The 19,844-nt window shown below is 41.8% G+C and overlaps 1 protein-coding gene and 1 long non-coding RNA gene across 3 annotated transcripts in view; one reads left to right on the top strand and one right to left on the bottom strand.

Annotated features, from left to right (window-relative positions):
• Positions 1-6,309: 6,309 nt before the first annotated feature.
• The window catches only part of LOC112867061 (protein lifeguard 1-like), a 31,769-nt gene continuing 18,234 nt past the window's right edge, over positions 6,310-19,844 (bottom strand). For both annotated transcript variants that reach the window (XM_086696433.1, XM_025930041.2), the window contains 5 exons: positions 15,758-15,795; positions 15,587-15,674; positions 13,764-13,853; positions 11,147-11,194; positions 6,310-6,851 (listed from right to left, as the gene is read on the bottom strand). In XM_086696433.1, the coding sequence (XP_086552559.1) occupies positions 6,699-6,851; positions 11,147-11,194; positions 13,764-13,853; positions 15,587-15,674; positions 15,758-15,795 (417 nt within the window). In that variant the 3' untranslated portion in view covers positions 6,310-6,698. The remainder of the gene's footprint in view (positions 6,852-11,146; positions 11,195-13,763; positions 13,854-15,586; positions 15,675-15,757; positions 15,796-19,844) is intronic.
• LOC147583266 (uncharacterized) lies at positions 14,097-15,624 on the top strand. Its single transcript, XR_015247527.1, has 2 exons — positions 14,097-14,479; positions 15,432-15,624. It is a non-coding gene; the product is annotated as an uncharacterized LOC147583266 (long non-coding RNA).

The raw sequence follows: 19,844 nt of genomic DNA, 5'->3' as shown, positions 1-19,844 counted from the left end.
AAGCCATCAAAATCCTTGAGGAGAAAGCAGGCCAAAACCTCTTTGACCTTGGCCGCAGCAACTTCTTACTCAACACGTCTCTGGAGGCAAGAGAAACAAAAGCAAAAATGGAACTATTGGGACGTCATCAAAAGAAAACTTCTGCACAGCGAAGCAAACAATCAGCAAAACTAAAAGGCAACCGACGGAATGGGAGAAGTTATTTGCAAACGACATATCAGATAAGGCGTTAGTATCCAAAATCTATAAAGAACTTATCAAACTCAACACCCAAAAAACAAATAATCCAGGGAAGAAACGGGCAAAAGACATGAATAGACACTTCTCCAAAGAAGACATCCAGATGGCCAACCGACACATGAAAAAATGCTCAACGTCACTCATCATCAGGGAAATACAAATTAAAACCACAAGGAGATACCACCTCACACCTGTGAGAATGGCTAACATGAACAACTCAGGCAACAACAGATGTTGGCAAGGAAACAGAGAAAGAGGGTCTCTTTTGCACTGCTGGTGGGAATGCAAACTGGTACAGCCACTCTGGAAAACAGTATGGAAGTTCCTCAAACAATTAAAAATAGAACTACCTTACGACCCAGCAATTGCAGTACTAGGTATTTATCCAAGGTATACAGGTGTGCTATTTCGAAGGGACACATGCACCCCAATGTTTATAGCAGCACTATCAACAATAGCCAAAGTATGGAAAGAGCCCAAATGTCCATCGATGGATGAATGGATAAAGAAGATGTGGGGTGTGTGTGTGTGTGTGTGTGTGTGTGTGTGTGTGTGTATCTGTCGGCAGTCAAAAACAATGAAATCTTGCTGTTTGCAACTACGTGGATGGAACTAGAGGGTATTATGCTAAGTGAAATTAGTCAGTCAGAGAAAGGCAAATATCATATGATTTCACTCATATGAGGGCTTTAAGATACAAAACAGATGAACATAAGGGAAGAGAAGCAAAAATAATAGAAAAACAGGGAAGGGGACAAACCATAAGAGACTCTTAAATATGGAGAACAAACAGAGGGTTACTGGCGGGGTTGTGGGAGGAGGGATGGGCTAAATGGGTAAGGGGCATTAAGGAATCTAATCTTGAAATCTATATGCTAACTCACTGGATGTAAATTAGAAAATTAAATAAAAATAAAATAAAACTAGAATCACTCATGTTCAAAATGGTATTTTAACATTTTTAAATATGAGAAAGATAATAAATATTTACCACAGACGAAAAAAGATACATGGCTAATATATAAGCATATTAAAAGTTCCACATTACTCCATCAGGAAATGCAAATTGAAATCACAATAGGACACAGTACATACCTATAAAAGTGGCTAAAATAAATAGCATCAACACCAAATGCTTGCAAGGAGGAAGAGAAATGGGTCACTCATGCACCGCTGGTTGGAATAGATGATGGCACAGCCACGGTGGAAAATAGTTGGGTATTAAAACCATGCATCCACTTACCATATGACCCAGCACCCGCACACGTGGTGTGAAAGTGAGAAACATGTCCATGTAAAAACCTGTACACAACAGTTGAGAACAGCTTTACTCATAGAAGCCAAAAACTGGAATCCACCAAAATGTCCTCTAATAGAGGAATGGCTAACTGTATTCTATCCATGCATTAGACTAGTACTCAGCAATGAAAGGGTAGGAACAATTGACCCAATTTGTAACAACTGGGGAGGATCTCAAAGGCATTATGCTGAGTGAAAGAAGCCAGTCTCAACATGTCACATATTGTGTGATTCCATTTATCATTTTTGAAAATACAAAATAGAGATGCAAACAAATTAGTGGTTATCAAGAGTTTGGGACGGTGGGGGCAGGGAGTAGTGTGTGTGACCATCGAGGGGTAGCACAAGGGTCATCTTTGTGGTGATGTCATAGTCTATCTTGGCTACCTTGGTTATGTGGTACAGTCACATACAACTATATACATACATGTCGTACCAATGTCAGTTTCCTGGTTCTGGTGTTGTATGTTATGTAAGAACCATCAGGGAAAGTGGGTAAAGAGTATAGAGGGCCTCTCTACATTTTCTTTGTAACTTCCTGTGAATCTGTCATTATTTCAAAATAAAAATTAAAAAAGCAGGCCAAATTTGACATGCAGGCTATAGTTTGCTGACCGCATCTTTAGAGCAACAATCATAAATAAAATGTTGTCTTAGTGCATAATGAGCTGTCAGTAGTGCTGCAGCTTGGGAACCATTGATGAGATCTTCAGCAGTTGACTTGTTGCAATGACTTGGATTAAGTAAACCTACTGAAACTGCCAACATTTGTTCTTGACAGTAATGTCAAGTATATGCCACAGCATTTCAGCTATTGACATTCTTTGAGCCACAGAGTGCCAAGTGGCATACTGATATTAAAAACAAAGCTTGGACACCTGGGTGGCTTAATCAGTTAAGCATCCGACTCTTGATTTTAGCTCAGGTCATGATCTCAAAGTTGTGAGATCGAGCCCTGCATGGGGCTCCATGTTGACAACATGGAACCTGCTTGGGATTCTCTCTCTCCCTCTCTGGCCGTCCTCACCCGCCCCGCCCCCTCGCCCCCCCCCCCCCACCCCGCTCATGCTCCTCTCTCAAACTAAATTTTTAAAAAATGAACAAAGTTGACTGTGCAACAGCCTTTAACATGAGTAGTTTCAGCAAGGTCCACTTGTATGTAGATAAGTATTTGTGCTCATCACAACCTAGAAACCTAGAGCTAGATGAGGGAACCCATTTGGGATAATATAAGAAAAGAAGTTAAAATTATAGAATTCTATAGATTCTCCTCTCTTTTCCTGTAAGCTTCCATTGCCTGTTGAGTACATCCTGAGTTGATTTTCAAGTGTGTCACACATTTGAGACCACTCCTGACAGATTTCCAAACTGGGGACTCCTCTCAAAAGACAGATTTCTAATACTGTGAATAAATTATCTCCGTGGATAGTCTATCTCACTGGATAGACTGATGCCAAGAGGTATGGCTTCCTCAGAGTCCTTACTAAATGCAAAAGTCAAAAGATTGTCATTTAAAAAAAAAAAAAGATTGTCATAGACATATTGGAATTTCTTTTAATCAAGTCAACGCTATGTAATGGCATACACAGTAGACTCACACAATAGCCTGTGTGTGGCTGTGAACATTGCTAAAACAACAGAAATACCTAATGTAGTGCTAGGACAGCAGAAACTTACCGAAATTGGCCAGCATGTCCTATTAAATGCAGGAAGGTTTTCTTGATGCCAGGAGAGTACGCAAAACCTCAAGCTTCCCAGCTGAATTTTCTTCTTTTATGAAATTAATTCACCACGACTTGGGTACCAAAGCCTTTGGCAGTTGTACACGTGGCAATGTTTGTTAATGTATGCCGACCCAGGAGCTTTAGAGGGCCCTCCCAGATTTTTTGCTGGGTGGCTTTGAAAAAGTCCCTTTGTCTTCTACTTGCCCATATTTCAGAGGTTATGCTCATCTTCAGGACTTTGCCAGTAGTATTAAGTGGTTATAAACACATAAGAAACTCTACTTAAGTAGTGGAGATTGGGCTAATCTGAAACAATAGGTAACCAAAAAGTCAGGTGTGTATGACTATAGTGCTTGTACTTAAATTCAAATGTATTACTTGAGATCTGTAAATTCATCTGTGAGACAGATGCCTGACCCCAACAGAAAACAGAGGTGGGATTTGCAAATTGTTTTGCCCGGTCAGGTTCACTTCAATTCCATGTTAGCCTTCTTTATGATTAACTGTGGGACTCTGAAGAACCAAGACTAACCTCCTCAGTGAATGGAATCAAACTTCCTTCCCCAGTAAGCTTTTTGTTCCCCCAGCCCGGATTTTTCAATCTGATTCTACTTTATTCTATTTGTCTAATTTGCAATACCATAGCATCAAAAACAGACTGTGCAGACAACACTTGCCTAAATCTCTGGCCAATTGATCCATTTCAGACTGATGGTAAGAGATTTATGCTATCATGATCCAGTCATCACATTATTGTAATCCACTGTTGTTCTAACATTACACAAACTGGAACTCTTTGGAGTATCAATTTTGAGAAGTTCATTTGCCTGATTCACAGCCTTATTTTCTCTAATACTTTCGATTAAGGAGGAAGGAGTTTTCCCGGTTCTCTTTGGCTGCCTCCCAATGCAGAGTCCCTGGCAGCCAGATCAAACCTCTTCCATTCTTCTCTAAGCCCTGATTCCCCCAGCATGGGCTCTGCAGACCCTGCTTCCTCTGCTCCACACCTCCCCGCTCCATCTCAAAAGAGGCTGCCACAGGTAAGTGTTCCAATGCTTTTCTCCAGTTTTGGAAAAAAGGGCCCTGGGCCTGTCCAAGGCCATCCCTCCTCATATCCCTACTATTTTGATTTTTTTTCCCCCATTTCTAGTACCTTCACTTCCTTCTGCCTTCAAATATGCCCCAAATTTCCCCTGTCCTGAAAAGTGAAAAACCAAAAAGTAAAAAAAAAAAATGTACAACCTTTGCCTGCCCCTGCTGTTTCTCTCCTTCCAGAGATGAAGCAACCAGACTTCTCTCAGGGTCTGGCCTCTCCTTCCACAATGTCCATTTTTGCCTCCATGAAGTCTGGACTCTGTTCTCCTTGCTTCTCCAGATCAGTGATCCAGTAGTTGTCAGATTTGTTGGGTTTGTTATTGCTTTTTTGTGCCTTGACCTTTGAGTGTAGGTTAAATGAAACAATGTGTATTTTCAAGGGCCTAGAACACCACAGCCCTAAGTGAATTATAGCTACACTTCATCAACACCTTCCTGAAAGGCTTGTCTGGCCTCCATAATGTTATGCTTTCACTGCTCTGTTTTCATGTCCCACATTCTTTTTCTTCCTTCCATATCCTAATTATGGCATTTCCAAAACTTGGTCTTTGGACTCCCCTATTTATGTCATTCCTATTTCATCTGTTCTCTCAGCCTCAGTTCTTGCTTGTGATGGCCCCCAATTACCTCTAGCCCCAAGCTTCATCTCCTGAAACGCTGCCAGATTAACATTACCTCTCTTTTCAAGTAATCAAAATATCCAAACCTACTTTTATCACATCACCTCACAACTCCCCAAGCCACTTCTTTCTTTCTTCAGAAGGCTCTACTTTAGTAAGTGACAATTACCCACAGTAAAAACCTGCCCTGAAGAATCATCCAATCATACCTCAACCTCCATCAAACCTTTTGGCCATTATCATGGTCACATATGATTGACTCATTCTACCCCATTTATCAACTGTCCTTTCGTGCCTTCCGTGTATTGAGTTAGCTCTCATACAACCTTCCTCTCTAACACCTCCCTTCTCTACTGTAACCCACCCACCTTAATGCAGACTAATTCTCCTAAAGCACTACCTTCACCATGATACTGCAATCCAGATCTTATGCCTACAAGATAAAGGTCTGAAATCCTGAGCCTGAAAGTTGAGGTCCTTAATCACCTGGCATAACCATTCCTCTACATAAATCTTTCTTTCCAGCTCCCTCCCTGAGCCACCTGAAGCACACCAGGTGTGGGCCTGCTTCATGCCTTTGTTCATCCTGCAAACGTGAATTACATGCTTCCTGCTGGGGCGAGCACCAGAGACTGGCTGAAATTAGAAACAAGTGAGGCAAGGATGTAGCCACAGGTTCATTTGGATGGCTCTGAAACTGTGAACTTTTACATCTCAGTGAAAATTTTCTCATCAAGCATCTCACACCAACAAGGTGAGAGCCTCCAGAAGGGATATAAAGACCTGTCTAATCTATGACCTTCAGGGACGTAATCAAACCAGTTATATAAGATATGTATAAATAAATAAGTGACGGAAAATGCTATGAGACTTCTTACTGCAGTGGGTATGGAGCTTCACTTTTGCAAGATGAAACATTTGTTGTAGATGGGTTGCACAATACTGTGAACGTACTTAACACTACTGAACCGTACAAGAATAGTTAAGATGGTAAATTTTGTTATGTGTGTTTTATCATGATTATTTTTTTAGTTGTTCCAGACAATCAGTGGGGTTGGTTGCTGAGTTAAGCCCGGGAGTATAGATGGGACAGTGACAATATAGCTGATACTCTATCCTGAGCCCTTTTTGCACATTAACTCTCTTAATTTCCTCTGACCCCTACTAGATAGATACTACTATTCTCTCCAGTCTGACTCTGGAATACAGGGAAAAGGCAGAATTCTTTAGTTTATCTTACTCAAAAAAAAAAAAAAAAAAAAAAAAAAGGTCAGATGCCAAAATATTCAAAAATATCCACAGAATGTCCAAGAGAAGAGAATGGGTACATATAGGTTTCTGTAATCAAATTTATTCATGTAGAGAGATGTTGTTTACTGCTTGAAATACTGCCTGGAAAACTTCAACACTGTAATGGGCATCTTGCAAATGTTTGTAAGCATGTAATTTTGATACTCATCAAATTTATAAAAATTAGAATTTATAAAAATTAGAAATGTCCCCCAGATAGTTTTGCAATGTGACAATAGAACCAAAAATATCACAGCTACAGCTACCATCTATTGAATGCTTGATTTAACTTGACAAAAAGTAAGTATCTTTAAATATTTTTGTTAACAAAAGGTTTATGAAGTGGTAACCTTCTCATGTCTGAGCCTGGCAACATTTCAGAAGCATCCCTCCTTCCCTTTTTTCAACATGAACCAGTTTGGCCATATGACTACCGTGCCAGTCCAATCAGTTCCAAAATAAAAAGGAAAAGGTTGATTATGTCCAAGTAGATGTTCAGGGCAGCAAAAACATACTCCTCGGGGTGCAGGTCAGAGTGATGGTGGCGCCCTCCCACCATGAGCTGCACATCCATCACCAAGTACTTAAAGAAAAGAAGGAAGAATTAGCTACAGAAATGGTATATTTCTATCAAATAAGTATCCTAAATTACCTGGAGAAAATATTTTAGCATCAGTAAAATATACTGCATAAAGTCGATTTATGGCTAAGTTAGGTTATTTTTACAGCCTCAACCATTCACTATGTCCCAGAGTTTGTACTCTATTACAAGTGCTTCATCCTCCTGAGGCCAGCAGGATCAAGTCTGTGAGCCTTCTTTTGCTTTCCAAATCCAGAAAACTTTGTTCCTTTAGCCAATGAGGTAGGACAATTGGACACAGAGATAAACTACAAACTGCCCTGTATTTGTGATTTTCCCACATGTTCTTGGTGAACCAAGAATGAAAATAAAGATGGTTCCTGACCTTTAGATTGATGTGCAGCAATAATGCTGAAATTCTTGGAGCTTTGGATGATAGCATTTTTCAAACCTTGCCATTGGAATGGCTTTATAATGATGTTAGTATTTCCAAAACATAGAATGAGGGGAAGGTGGGATTTGTATATAGTTAAATATTTCCCCCAAATAAAAAGTGTAGCTCAGCTGCAATAGGTAGAATGAGGAGCTCCTAAAACTGCAGGAAAAGAGCCAGAGAGCTCGCTCACGCTTGTGTTTGTGGCTGGGTGAGCAGCCCTGGGCAGCATGAGGACATTAGAGGAGGTTTCCTTAGAAACCCCTCGGTCCCAGGCAAACCAAGGACAGTTGGTCACCCTAAAAAGCAGGCTGCACAGCAGCTGAGCTTCCAGACTTCACTTATAACCCTGAGGTCCTGACTTCTACAGAGAAGTGCTTTTCTCTCTTCATCCCCTCCAAGAACTCCTGAATTTACCTTATTTCTTTCTCATAAGAGGGATAATAACTTCTAATCGTTTCACAGACATGCCTTGGTGGTTAAGAGTACACCTTCCAGGTGAAATTATGTTTTTGAAGGCAGACAGGAAAGTGAGAGTGAGATGAGCTGGGATCCACCTGTCCCCCTCCCCCTCAGGGAGAATGGGGTTCAGGACACAACCCAAGACACAGCCAGCCCACAGGGAAGCCCCAGTTGGGATTCAGATTCCCAGGAGCATCTGGGAGTAACACCCTGCCTCACTCCCTACAACTCTGGTGGTTAAGCATCCCCTCCCTACCCCGCTGAAAAAATGTCAATATCCCTCTTGCTCTATCTGTTTAGTGTTGGGTAGACCTGTCTGAGGCTACAAGAATTTTTGCTCTGCCTCCAAACTGGGAACAGAAACACCAATGTACTTTTGCATGGAAACAAACTAAGCCTGAAACAGGACACAAGAAATAGAACAGCAGGCATCAATTGTAAAGGCTGAGAGCATAAGAGTAAAGGAAAATAAGCACAAGTTAGTTCCTTTCGGTATTAGGAGAAGAAATAAGAAAACTGAATTATACATACATAACTTCCTGGTCTAAATTTTTCTGACATTTGAAAATAGGACATAATTCTAATGAAAAGGAACGTGATGAAGCAAAATGTGGATATTTTTAAGCTGGTGATAGTATGTGGAGTTTATTACTCCATTCTTGGTACTTCTGGGTATGTTTGGAAATGCCAAAAATAATTAAAGGAAAACCTAAAATATGTGACATGATAAAAGCATAAAATGGAATACCATGCGCCTTTAAGAAAGGATGAACTTGGGGTGCCTGGGTGGCTCAGTCAGTTAAGTGTCCAACTCTTGGTTTTAGTCAGGTTATGATCTCATGGTTTGTGAGTTTGAGCCCCACATCAGGCTCTGTGCTGACAGCATGGAGCCTGCTTGGGATTCTCTCTTTCCCTCTCTCCCTCTGCCCCTCCTGCAATCTCTCTCTCTCTCTCAAAAAAAATAAACTTAAAAAAAAGAATAAGCTCAATCCATGACTGCTAATATGTGAATACCATTATTTTTGAGTGAAAAAGCAAAGGTAGAAGAACCTTCTATATAGTATGATTACATTAAAAAGAAAGAGAGAGGGTGGGGGGTAGGTGTGAATGGCCAACACAACATTAAAGGAAAAAAACAACATTGGAGGACTGATTCTGTCTGACTTCAAGACTTACTATGGAGTAAGACAGTATGGTATTGATGAAAGAAGAAACAATAGATCAATAGAACAGACTAGAGAGCCCAGAAATATATTCATGTAAATATAGTCAAGTGATCTTTGACAAAGGAGCAAAGGCAATACAATGGAGCAAAGATAATCTCTTCAACAAATGGTGTTGGAAAAACTGGACATCCATATGCAAAAAAAACAAAAAACAAAAAACAAAAAAACAAAAAAAACCCAAAAAACTTAGACAAAGACCTTACATCCTTCAAAAAAATTTGTTTTATCATTGACCTAAGTGTAAAACACAAAACTATAAAGCTCTTAGAAGATAACAGAGGATCTTTTACCTAAGGTATGGTGGTGACTTTTTAGATATGACCCCAAAGGTATAATCCATGAAAGAAATAATGCATAAGCTGAAGTTCATTAAAATTAAAAACTTCTGCTCTGTGAAAGACAATGTCAAGAGAATGAGAAAACAAGCCATAGATGGGAGAAGATATTTCCAAAAGAAGCATCTGAAAGGGGCGCCTGGGTGGCGCAGTCGGTTAAGCGTCCGACTTCAGCCAGGTCACGATCTCGCGGTCTGTGAGTTCGAGCCCCGCATCAGGCTCTGGGCTGATGGCTCAGAGCCTGGAGCCTGTTTCCGATTCTGTGTCTCCCTCTCTCTCTGCCCCTCCCCCGTTCATGCTCTGTCTCTCTCTGTCCCAAAAATAAATAAACGTTGAAAAAAAAAATTTTTTTTTAAATAAAAAAAAAGAAGCATCTGATAAAGGACTGTTGCCCCAAATACACACACACACACACACACACACACTTAAAACTCAACAATAAGCAAACAATCTGATTTAAAAAGATCATTACTTGTTCTCTGGGCTGAAAAACACAGGCAATAACTCACCAAAGAAGATACATGGATGGCAAATAAACACATTAATAGATACTCCTCATCATATGTCATAAGGGAAACGGAAATTGAAACAACAATAAGATACCACTATTAGAATGGCCAAATTCGGGAACACTTACAACATCAAATGCTGCTGAGGATGTTAAGTAACAAATTCTTATTCACTGCTTGTGGGAATGCAAAATGGTACAACTACTTTTGAAGACAGTTTGGCGGTTTCTTAAAAACTAAACATACTTTTTACCATCTGATCCAGTAATCACACTCCTCGCTATCTACCCATTGGAGTTGAAAACTCCACAGAAAAACATGCACAGGGATGTTTACAGCAGCTTTATTCATAATTGCCAAAACTTGGGAGCAAACAAGATGTCCTTCAATAGGTGGATGGATACATAAACTGTGGCACATCTAGACAATGGAATGTTATTCAGTACTAAAAAGAAATGAACTATCAGGCCATGAAAAGACCCAGAAGAACCTTAAGTGCACATCACTAAGTGAAATAAGCCATTCTGAAAAGGCTATATACGGTGTGCAACTATATGACATTCTGGAAAAGGTAAAATTTGGCAACAGGAAAAAGATTGGTGGTTGCCAGGAGTTGGAGGTAGGGGAGGAATCAAAAGGTGGAACACAAAGGGCTTTTAGGGCTTTTAAACACTCTGTATGATATCATAATGATGGAACCTGTCAATATATATTTATCTAGACCCATAGACTGACTGTACAACACCAAGAGTAAAGTCTAATGTGAACTTTAGGTGATTATAACGCGTCAATATACGTTCGGCAACGTAACAAAGTACCACCCTAGTGAGTGATGTTGATCGGGGGGGAGGCCATGCATGTGTGGGGGCAAGGGATATGTGGGAAATGTCTGTGCCTTCCTCTCCCTTTTGCTGTGAACTTAAAAGTGCTCTAAAAATTGTCTTTATAAAGAAAAATAGGGGCGCCTGGGTGGCTCGGTTGAGTGTCTGACTTTGGCTCAGGTCATGATCTTGCAGTCCATGAGTTTGACCCCTGCATCAGGCTCTGTGCTGAGACCTTGGAGCCCGGAGCCTGGAGCCTGGAGCCTGCTTTGGATTCTGTGTCTCCCTCTCTCTGCCCCTCCCACACTCATGCTCTGTCTCTCTCTCTCTGTCAAAAATAAACATTTAACAAATTTTTTTAAAAAAGAAAAAGAAGAAGGAGAAGGAGGGAAAGGAAGAGGGGGAGGCATAGGAGGGAAAAATGAAATACTGACTCTAGTTGACTCTGGGCCTAGCACTTGTCAATGCACAGACCATATTCTTTGTCAAAGAGAGGGAGAAATTAGACTCACAAGTGAGAAGAGTACAGTTCCAAGTCCAGCATACAATAGGTGCAACCACTGCAAAGAGAAGAAACAATTGTATGTTAAGAAAAAGGTCTGGAATAATGAAAGGGCTCACTTAGTTTACTGCTGTCAGATAAGGACCCAGTATTAAGGAAAGTCACATCTGTGGGGAATTTCATCTTTTTGAACATAGTGGTCAACAGCATCTACTCAATTCCATTCAGCAAACACATGAAAACTACCCTTGCCGAATCAGTTTTGCTAGATAAGTGCTAAACATCTCACGCATGGTAGGACAAGTAGAACATACTAGATACGGTTCACTTTATGCACCATTGCATTGCCCTTGTAGGGCGTCTGCCCCTATACTCACTCTTGGAATGGGTGGCTCTGTGAAAATCGTGACCCTCATATACCCTAGCTAGGGCTAACTGACAAGAGGTGGAAGATGTCTACTCCAACAGCAGTGACTCTCTTGACTGACCAGAAAGTAAGATCAAACAGATGCACCAGGCCAGTCAGAAATCAATTCCCAGAGGCTGTTGCATCATCAGCTACTGTTGGGGCTATTACTATACAGAGAAGGCTGATCAACTCAGCCCAAGAGAGGAATGTGGGATTTCCATTTCTGTGAATCCTGCTGCTTCTTCCCACCTAGGAGTTCCATGAGCTTCCCTGGGTCTTTGCCTCGAGTTAGTCTGGGTAGTGTCTGTTCCTTGCAACCAAAACAGCCCTGATCAGAATATGGGACCGATGTGAATGCCAAAGGGGTTGGCTCTATAGAGGGAGAGGATAAAGAAGTGGTATATAACATCTGAGAAAAATAATGTCATTCACTCTTCAGGACAAGAAAGCTCATCCTAGACAAATAGAGCATTCTGCTAACCAGGGAAGATCCTTGGCCGATGACATAAACCAGGAGTCAGTGACATAGTGTGGGAGGGACAGTATTTCCGGAATGAGCTAATAGTAAGAAAATACCTGATTACTGGAGTCTGAAGAATTCAAAATTGCCGAAGTCAAACAAGCCTGTATACTTACAACAAGGCTCTGTCAAAAGTCTTCCCTTCCATTTAAACATGTGTGTAAGATTAAATATTGTAAATATTTGTGAAAGGAAGTTTACAGGGGGAACAAAGGTTCGTCTATCTAGTAGGAAACACTGTTTCTTAACTGCACCTAAATGGTATTGTAAAGACCTATGGAACCAACCTAATAAATATTTGTATTATTCCTACCAATATTATTCCTACCAATTTGTATTATTATGGCTACCAGCCATAATAATAAATGGAGAGCTGTGTGGCCTTTTAAGGCACATCTTTGTTATATCTTCGAGTTTACCTCTAAAATATAGATACTACAAAAATAAATAAAAATAAAATAAAACAAAATCTCCCTAACTATAAGTCTACATAGTCATTCATAAAGCTAAACCAATTCAGGCTTAACTCTTAGTTATATGTCTGAAGATCACTTAACAAGTCTACTTGTTGCCAAAGAAACTCTTGGATTCAGCAGTTGGGCCAAGTTGGCCTTAGGGCTTTAGTCAAAAGGTCACAGGCTCTAGGTCAATCCTCAGTGGAGCTGGCTGCCCATAGGGTCTCCCCACAGGGGCCAATGACAAGCCGGGCCCACACCCCCTCTAGCCTCCATCCACAGATTGTGCGCTGGGAAGAGCATGGCACTGGCGTCCCACAGATCTGGCTTTCATCCCACCCCTACCACTTACTCCTTGTGTAGACCTGGGTGAATTAATTTCTCTGAGCATGTGTCTTTAGCTAAACAATAGATGACACATGTACTTTTCATAAAGGTCATGAGAATTAAATGTAATGCCTACGAGAAAACCACAGGCTTATATCTGATATCTGGTAAGAAGTCAGTGAATATATATAAGGAAGAAAGGAAGGAAGGCAAGCAAGCAAGCAAGCTGGAATTACTCTACGCTGCCACTGGGAAAGTCTGAAAAGCCCATCACTCCACTTTCATTACTTCAAACAAGCAGCACCCAGGTATAGGAGAAGTCTGACCAGCCCTGTGGGTAGGTTCACCCCAAGACCCTCTTAGGGAAAGACAGCTATAGTCTAGAGAAGTAGCTCCATTTTCATGCCCCACACTTCCAACAGGACCCCAACCACACCACGCTGGGCGGCCGCAAGGACAGGCCTCACAGACCTCCAGCTACTGGGAGGTGCCTGGCCGCTGTGCTGTGCAGCCCACTGCAGTGAGTTTCTGGGCCACGCCTGTCACTTGTCAGTCACTGGGGAGCAGCAGAGTACTCCCTGGGAGACACAGGACTACAGTCAACTTTAGCTCAAGGAACCCCCCCCCCCAACTCCCCCTACAGCCTTGCTGAACCTTCCTCGACCTCATGTCTAGAATGTTCCCACTGCCCACCTTCCCTCCCCTTCACCTGGTGTCAGATGTGCTACTGTGGTGGGGCACGTCTTCCAGCCCTCAGAGGCTCCCCAGCCCCTTTTCTCTCACAGACACTTCTCCCGTTCAAGTCCTCACCCAGTTCACCCAACCGAGTGTCTGCTTCACAGAAGATCTAGGCCAACACAACCAGCACTTTGCCCTCTAACAATTCTCTGAGGTTCCCAAACGAGATCCCACTTACATATGAGCGTATGAAGAGGAAGAAAATTCCATAGATGAACAGTACGAAGAGAAAAACGAACAGCATCCCATTTAGCATGGTGAAATCCCACTGAGGAAATATAACACAAAAACAGCTCACTTAGCATCTGGAAGGAATTTCAGGAGGTTTAGAGATGCACCTTATGCCCCATAGATAGAAATTGGCCCATTTGCTAATAATCTACCCTAGACAATTCTGAGAACCACAGACATCCATTTGCCCCTATCACTGAAAAATGCTACGTTAAAAAGTGTGGTGTTGACTGGAATTTGCTTCATGAGGGAGAAGAAGGTAGGAGTATGGATGAAATAACAAGAGCCGTGGATACATGAGGGCTCATTATACTATTCTATTTTTGTATATATAGGAATAGAATGTACATTTGTATGTACAGTATGGTCATATTTCTGAAAGCATGTGCATAAAATACAGCAATGAACTGGGCGCCTTTCCATGTTTGTATGCATATATTTTAATAAAAATATATACACTAAGCTTTCAAAAATTATTGCTGATTCTTTTGTAATTTTGAAATTTATTAATACGCTTTTTGGTTTTGCCTTCATAAATCAGGGATGAAAACAGCCTGGGGAAGCTGAGGAATTTTTTTAAACAAAGGGGAATATTCATCTTCTGACCTGAACAGAATGATATTATACAGCAAAAGAAGACCCTTGAATCCATGATACTTTCTTGTAAGAGCTTTTTCCTAACTCCTGTATGTCCCCCCTCACTCCTTACTTCTTGCACACCAAGAGAATAATTAGAAGCACTAGGCTTCCACATGTGGTTCTCAAACCAGCACTATCTGGGAAATGCAAATTATCGGGCTGTGTCCCAGACTTTCTGAAGTAGCAACTCCAGGGTGTCCAGAATCTGTGTTTTAACAAACCCTCCAGAGGATTCTGATGGCTGTTTAAAACATGTATGTCTAGAGGGGCTCCTGGGTGGCTCAGTCAGTTAAGCATCTGACTTCGGCTCAGGTCATGATCTCACAGTTTGTGGGTTCGAGTCCCGCGTTGGGCTCTGTGCTGACAGCTTGGAGCCTGGAGCCTGCTTCAGATTCTGTGTCTTCCTCTTACTCTGCCACTCCCCTGCTTTCTCTCTCTCAGAAATAAACATTTTACAAAAAATTGTTTAAAAAAATTTTTTTAAAATGTTTGTTTATTTTTGAGACAGAGACAGAGAATGAACAAGGGAGGGTCAGAGAGAGAGGGAGACACAGAATCCGAAGCAGGCTCCAGGCTCTGAGCTGTCAGCACAGAGCCCGATGCGGGGCTTGAACTCACAGACCATGAGATCATGACCTGAGCCGAAGTCGGATGCTCAACCGACTGAGCCACCCAGGTGCCCCCCAAAAATTGTTTTTAAATACTTGTCTAGAGCTATGCATTCCATACTTATGGCTAGGTAAGCATTCAAAGTGTGGCTAGTCTGAAGTAAAGTATGCTGTAAGTATAATAAAATACACACTGAATTTGAATTTTAGCTCAAAAAAGAAAGTAAAATGTCTCAATATTTGCGTTATATTGTTTACTGAAATGTTAATACCTTGCATATACTGGGTTAAATAAAATATATGATTAAAATTAAATTCACCTGTTTCTTTTTGCTTTTTTTTTTTTTTTTTTTTAACGTGGTTACTAGGAAAGTCAGAAGCCAGAAGGCGAAGAAGCTACGGAGGTGAGGCCCACAGGACAGCAGTGAGCAGGAAGGAGGAGAGATAAGAATGGGTCAGCAAGGGCCAAAGGAACACATCTACACACTCCCTTGTGACAGAAATCTTTTTCGGTGATACATACTTTTGTTTGAAGAGCAAATAAAGTGAGCGATAATGTCACCAGAGCAGTCGCTGCTGTTGCCCACAGCACTTCCTCTGCATTACAGAAACTAAAACCAGAGACTGTGATTATTGTTCACATACATACAAAGAAAAGCAAACGCGAGAAAGGAAATATGTATCAAAGACTTACACTGAAACGGCTCCCAGCAGCAGACCTTGAAGAACTGTCTAAAGACAAAATTCACAATCAGAACCCTGGTCCCATAGGCCCAGAATCCAGAGATGATTTAAAGAATGTGTGTTGGCGGGGTCTAGGGAGCGAGTGGGAATATGCACAACTCCGGTGCCCAGAGCTACGGGAAGGTTAATTATGGGACAAAAATAGTAGAACTAAACATTTACCTAACATTCCCCCGAGCCTGACAAGATTCTTCTATTAGTAAAAATTCCTTAGAATGCAGGAGTAACTTTCAGCATATTGATTGCATTAAATGTGTTAGTTAGGAATATGGAAACCATAACAAAAAGTTTATCTGTAAGACCAGATCAAATGGGCCCACCCACACAGACACACCTTAACAATTTATCAAAGCAGGACATTCTGTTTCTACTAATGCTTCACCAACAGTTTCAAGTGCTGACCTTTCCTACAGGGCTTGGGTGAGAGTTGAAAACTTCAAACCCCAGATGAGGGAGGAGGATTGAGACCTTTTCAGGACTGGGGATGGGGCTCCAGGACAGATCTCCACAGAGGGTGGGGCTGCACCTGTAGGTGCCCATCCAGGGCTGGGAAGAGGGCTGCATTGAGGTTGCATCAGGCCGGAGGGTTTCCATGGTTTGCTGGGACCACGTGGGAGAGGGGCAGGTGCTGAGAGCCAGCAGGTGGTCAAGCCAGAGACCAAAAAAAGGCAACGAGGTTGTAGCTGGGTTCGTGGTCAGGCTCCAGGACAGTGGGCAGGTGGGGTGAGGCAACAGTTAACAGTGGCTGAAGGGCCTGAGAACATTCTCCAGCTGGTAGGGAGCTCCACCAGAGGCAAATCCAGAAACTCGGCTAACCCTCTGGTCCATGGCAAGAGCCAGGAAAGAATGCTCTGGTCTCCAGGAGTACAAATGAAGACACATTTTAACCATGGTGCAAGGACTGCTAGAGTGGCTTTGAACTTCTCCAGCTGGCCAACATCATATAGGATAAGAGACGAGAAGAACTGGAATCCTGAGAGTCCTGGATTGCATCTTTGCGTTTCCCAGACTCGGTGAGTAGTTGCCTGATTCTCTTCTTTGTTAAATCTACCAAAGCTGTCCTTATTTCCACCACAGGTTAAAAACAGTGTATCTGTTCCATGTATACATGATTGTTTTTTTAATTTAATGTTTATTTATGTTCGATAGAGAGACAGAGTGTGACTCTCTGGGGGGAGGGAGAGAGAGAGACAGAGACTGAACTGTAAGTACGAGCCTGACATGGGGCCTGAACTCATGGATCATGAGATCATGACCTGAGCCAAATTTGGAAGCTTATCTGACTGAGCCACCCCCTAGGTGCCCCTACACATGATTTTTTTTTTAAGTTTATTTTTTTTAATTAATTTTTTTAACGTTTATTTATTTTTGAGACAGAGAGAGGCAGAGCATGAACGGGGGAGGGTCAGAGAGAGGGAGACACAGAATCTGAAACAGGCTCCAGGCTCTGAGCTGTCAGCACAGAGCCCGACGCGGAGCTCGAACTCACGGACCGGGAAATCATGACCTGAGCCGAAGTCGGCCGCTTAACCGACTGAGCCACCCAGGCGCCCCTAAGTTTATTTGAGGGAGAGAGAGAAAGAGAGAGAGAGAGCACACGCAAGTGAGGGAGGAACAGAGAAAGAGGGAGAGAGAAAATCCCAAGCAGGTTCCGTGCTGTCAGCTCAGAACCTGATACAGGACTCAAACCCACAAACTGTGAGATCATGACCTGGGGTGAAATCGAGAGTCCGATGCCCAACTGACTGAGCCACCCAGGTGCCCCCACATGATATTTTAATAATGTGCTTGCTTCCAAACTTCCTAAGATTTTCTTCTACTTGCTCAAATGCTTCATGTTTTTCCATCTTTAGCAGCACATAAGTGTGTGTGGGGGGGGGGGGGGGGGTGGGAGAGAGGATAGTGGGTGGAAGATAGGGCTCAGAAGTAGAGGGAGAGAGAATGATTTAAAGCTGGAAACCACCCTTCAGTTTTCCAAAGAGGAGAACAAGAGGCCTTAGAAGTCAAACCTGCCTGATGGCTTCAAGAGCGCAGAACACAGGCTCAAAATTCTATGGGACAAAAGCTGTCTTCGGTATGTGTGCTTTTTTCCCCTCAACTCCTTTTCTGAAATGGTTTCTCCATATATTTCCTAATACTTAGCCAAAACATAAAGTCTACAAAATGCATCTAATTCTTTGCCCCTGTATATTTCTTAAGCTGTTCCCTGCGTCGGGATAAACAACAAAACCTCAGAGATGAGAGCTTTGATCTCTTCTTGTGATAAGCATTAAAAACATGGAAAATTTTTAAATAAAACATTCAAGTATTTTTAGAAAAGTACCTCCTCTCCCCATCCTATCACCTCTGCTCTAGGACTAGGCTCTAGTATAGTTAGCTTTCTATGCCTGGTTTTTAACCTGCACTTCTTCCTGAGTGTAGTCTGTCCAGGAACTAGGAAACCCCATCTGCTCCCCCGAGTGATGAGCAAGGTATCCACGCCAGGTAAGAAAGGCCTTTCAATGCACTGGCAGCCAAGGATTGCCCAGATGCGGGCATCAGAGCGCTAGTCTCCAGAGGAAGATGTGCTTCCCAACATATAAATCACACTAGACACTGAGCTATCTGCATGCTGAGAATGTCACCACTGGTCATGTGTCCTTACTCTCTTTGACCACCCGAAGGCACAGGCCCAGATCTAGGCTCATCACACTCAAGTGCAGAGGATTATGCATTTTAAAATTTTTTCATTGAAGTACAGTTGACATACAATACTGTGTTAGTTTCAGGTATATAGCACAGTGATTTGACAATTATACATGTTGCAAAATGCTTACCACAATAAATACAGTATCAACTGCCATCATACAATATTATTGACTATATTCCCCTGGAACTTTCCATCCCTCTCATTCATTTATAACTGGAAGTTTGTAACTCTTAAAACCCTTCACCTATTTTGCCTATCCTCCCCATTCCCACTCACAACCACCAGCTTTTTCTCTGTATTTGTGAATCTGGTTCTGTTTTGTTTGCTTATTCATTTGTTCTGTTGTGTTTTGTTTTGGGTTCCACATATAAGTGAAATCGTATGATGTTCGTCTTTCTCTAACTTATTTCACTTTGCACTTACCCTCAAGGTCCATCCATGTTATCACAGATGGCAAGATTTAATTCTTTCTATGGCTGAATAACATTCCATTGTACATATGTCCACATCTTCTTTATCCACTCATCTATCAGTGAGCACTTAGGTTGCTTCCATATCTTGGCTATTGTTTTGTTGTTGTTCTTATTTTAGAGAGAGAGTGAGAGATTGCACTTGAGGTGGGAAGAGGGGCAGAGGGAGACAGAAAGGATCTTAAGCAGACTCCATACTCAGCGCGGAGCCCAATGGGGTGCTTGATCCCACGACCCTGGGCTCATGACCTGAGCCGAAATCAAGAGTTAGACACACTCAACCGACTGAGCAACCCAGGGGCCCCCCTATCTTGGCTATTGTAAATAATGCTGCAATAAACATAGGGTACATATATCTTTTTCAATTAGTGTTTTCATTCTTTGGGAAGATACCCAGAAGTGGAATTAGTGGATCATATGGTATTTCTAATTTTAAATTTTTGGAGAAACTCCATACTGTTTTCCACAGTGACTGTACCAATTTATATTCCCATCAACAGGCCAAGAGGGCTCCGTTTTTGCCACCACTTATTTCTTGTCTTTTTGATACTAGCCATTCTGACTCGTGTGAAGTGACATCTCAATGCATTTCCGTAACTAGTCACCTTAAGCATCTATTCATCTGTTGGCCATCCATATGTCTTCTCTGGGAAAATGTCTATTCAGATTCTCTGTGCATTTTTAATTAGATTTTTTTGGTATGATTTTTTGGTAGATTTTTTAAGATTTCATTTGTATGAGTATCTATCTATATAGCTATATAGATAAGATATAGATCTATATTAGCTTCTTGTAAGATAAATGATTTGCAAATATCTTCTCCCATTCAGTAGGTTGCCTCTTTGTTTTGTTGACGATGGTTTCCTTCACTGTGCAAG

This window comes from Puma concolor, chromosome A2 (genome assembly GCF_028749965.1).
Source record: "Puma concolor isolate L17-30 chromosome A2, mPumCon1.1.hap2, whole genome shotgun sequence".
Taxonomy (NCBI): Eukaryota; Metazoa; Chordata; class Mammalia; order Carnivora; family Felidae; genus Puma; species Puma concolor.
Note: the sequence above shows the minus strand (reverse complement) of the source record. Positions and strands in the feature narration are given on the sequence as shown.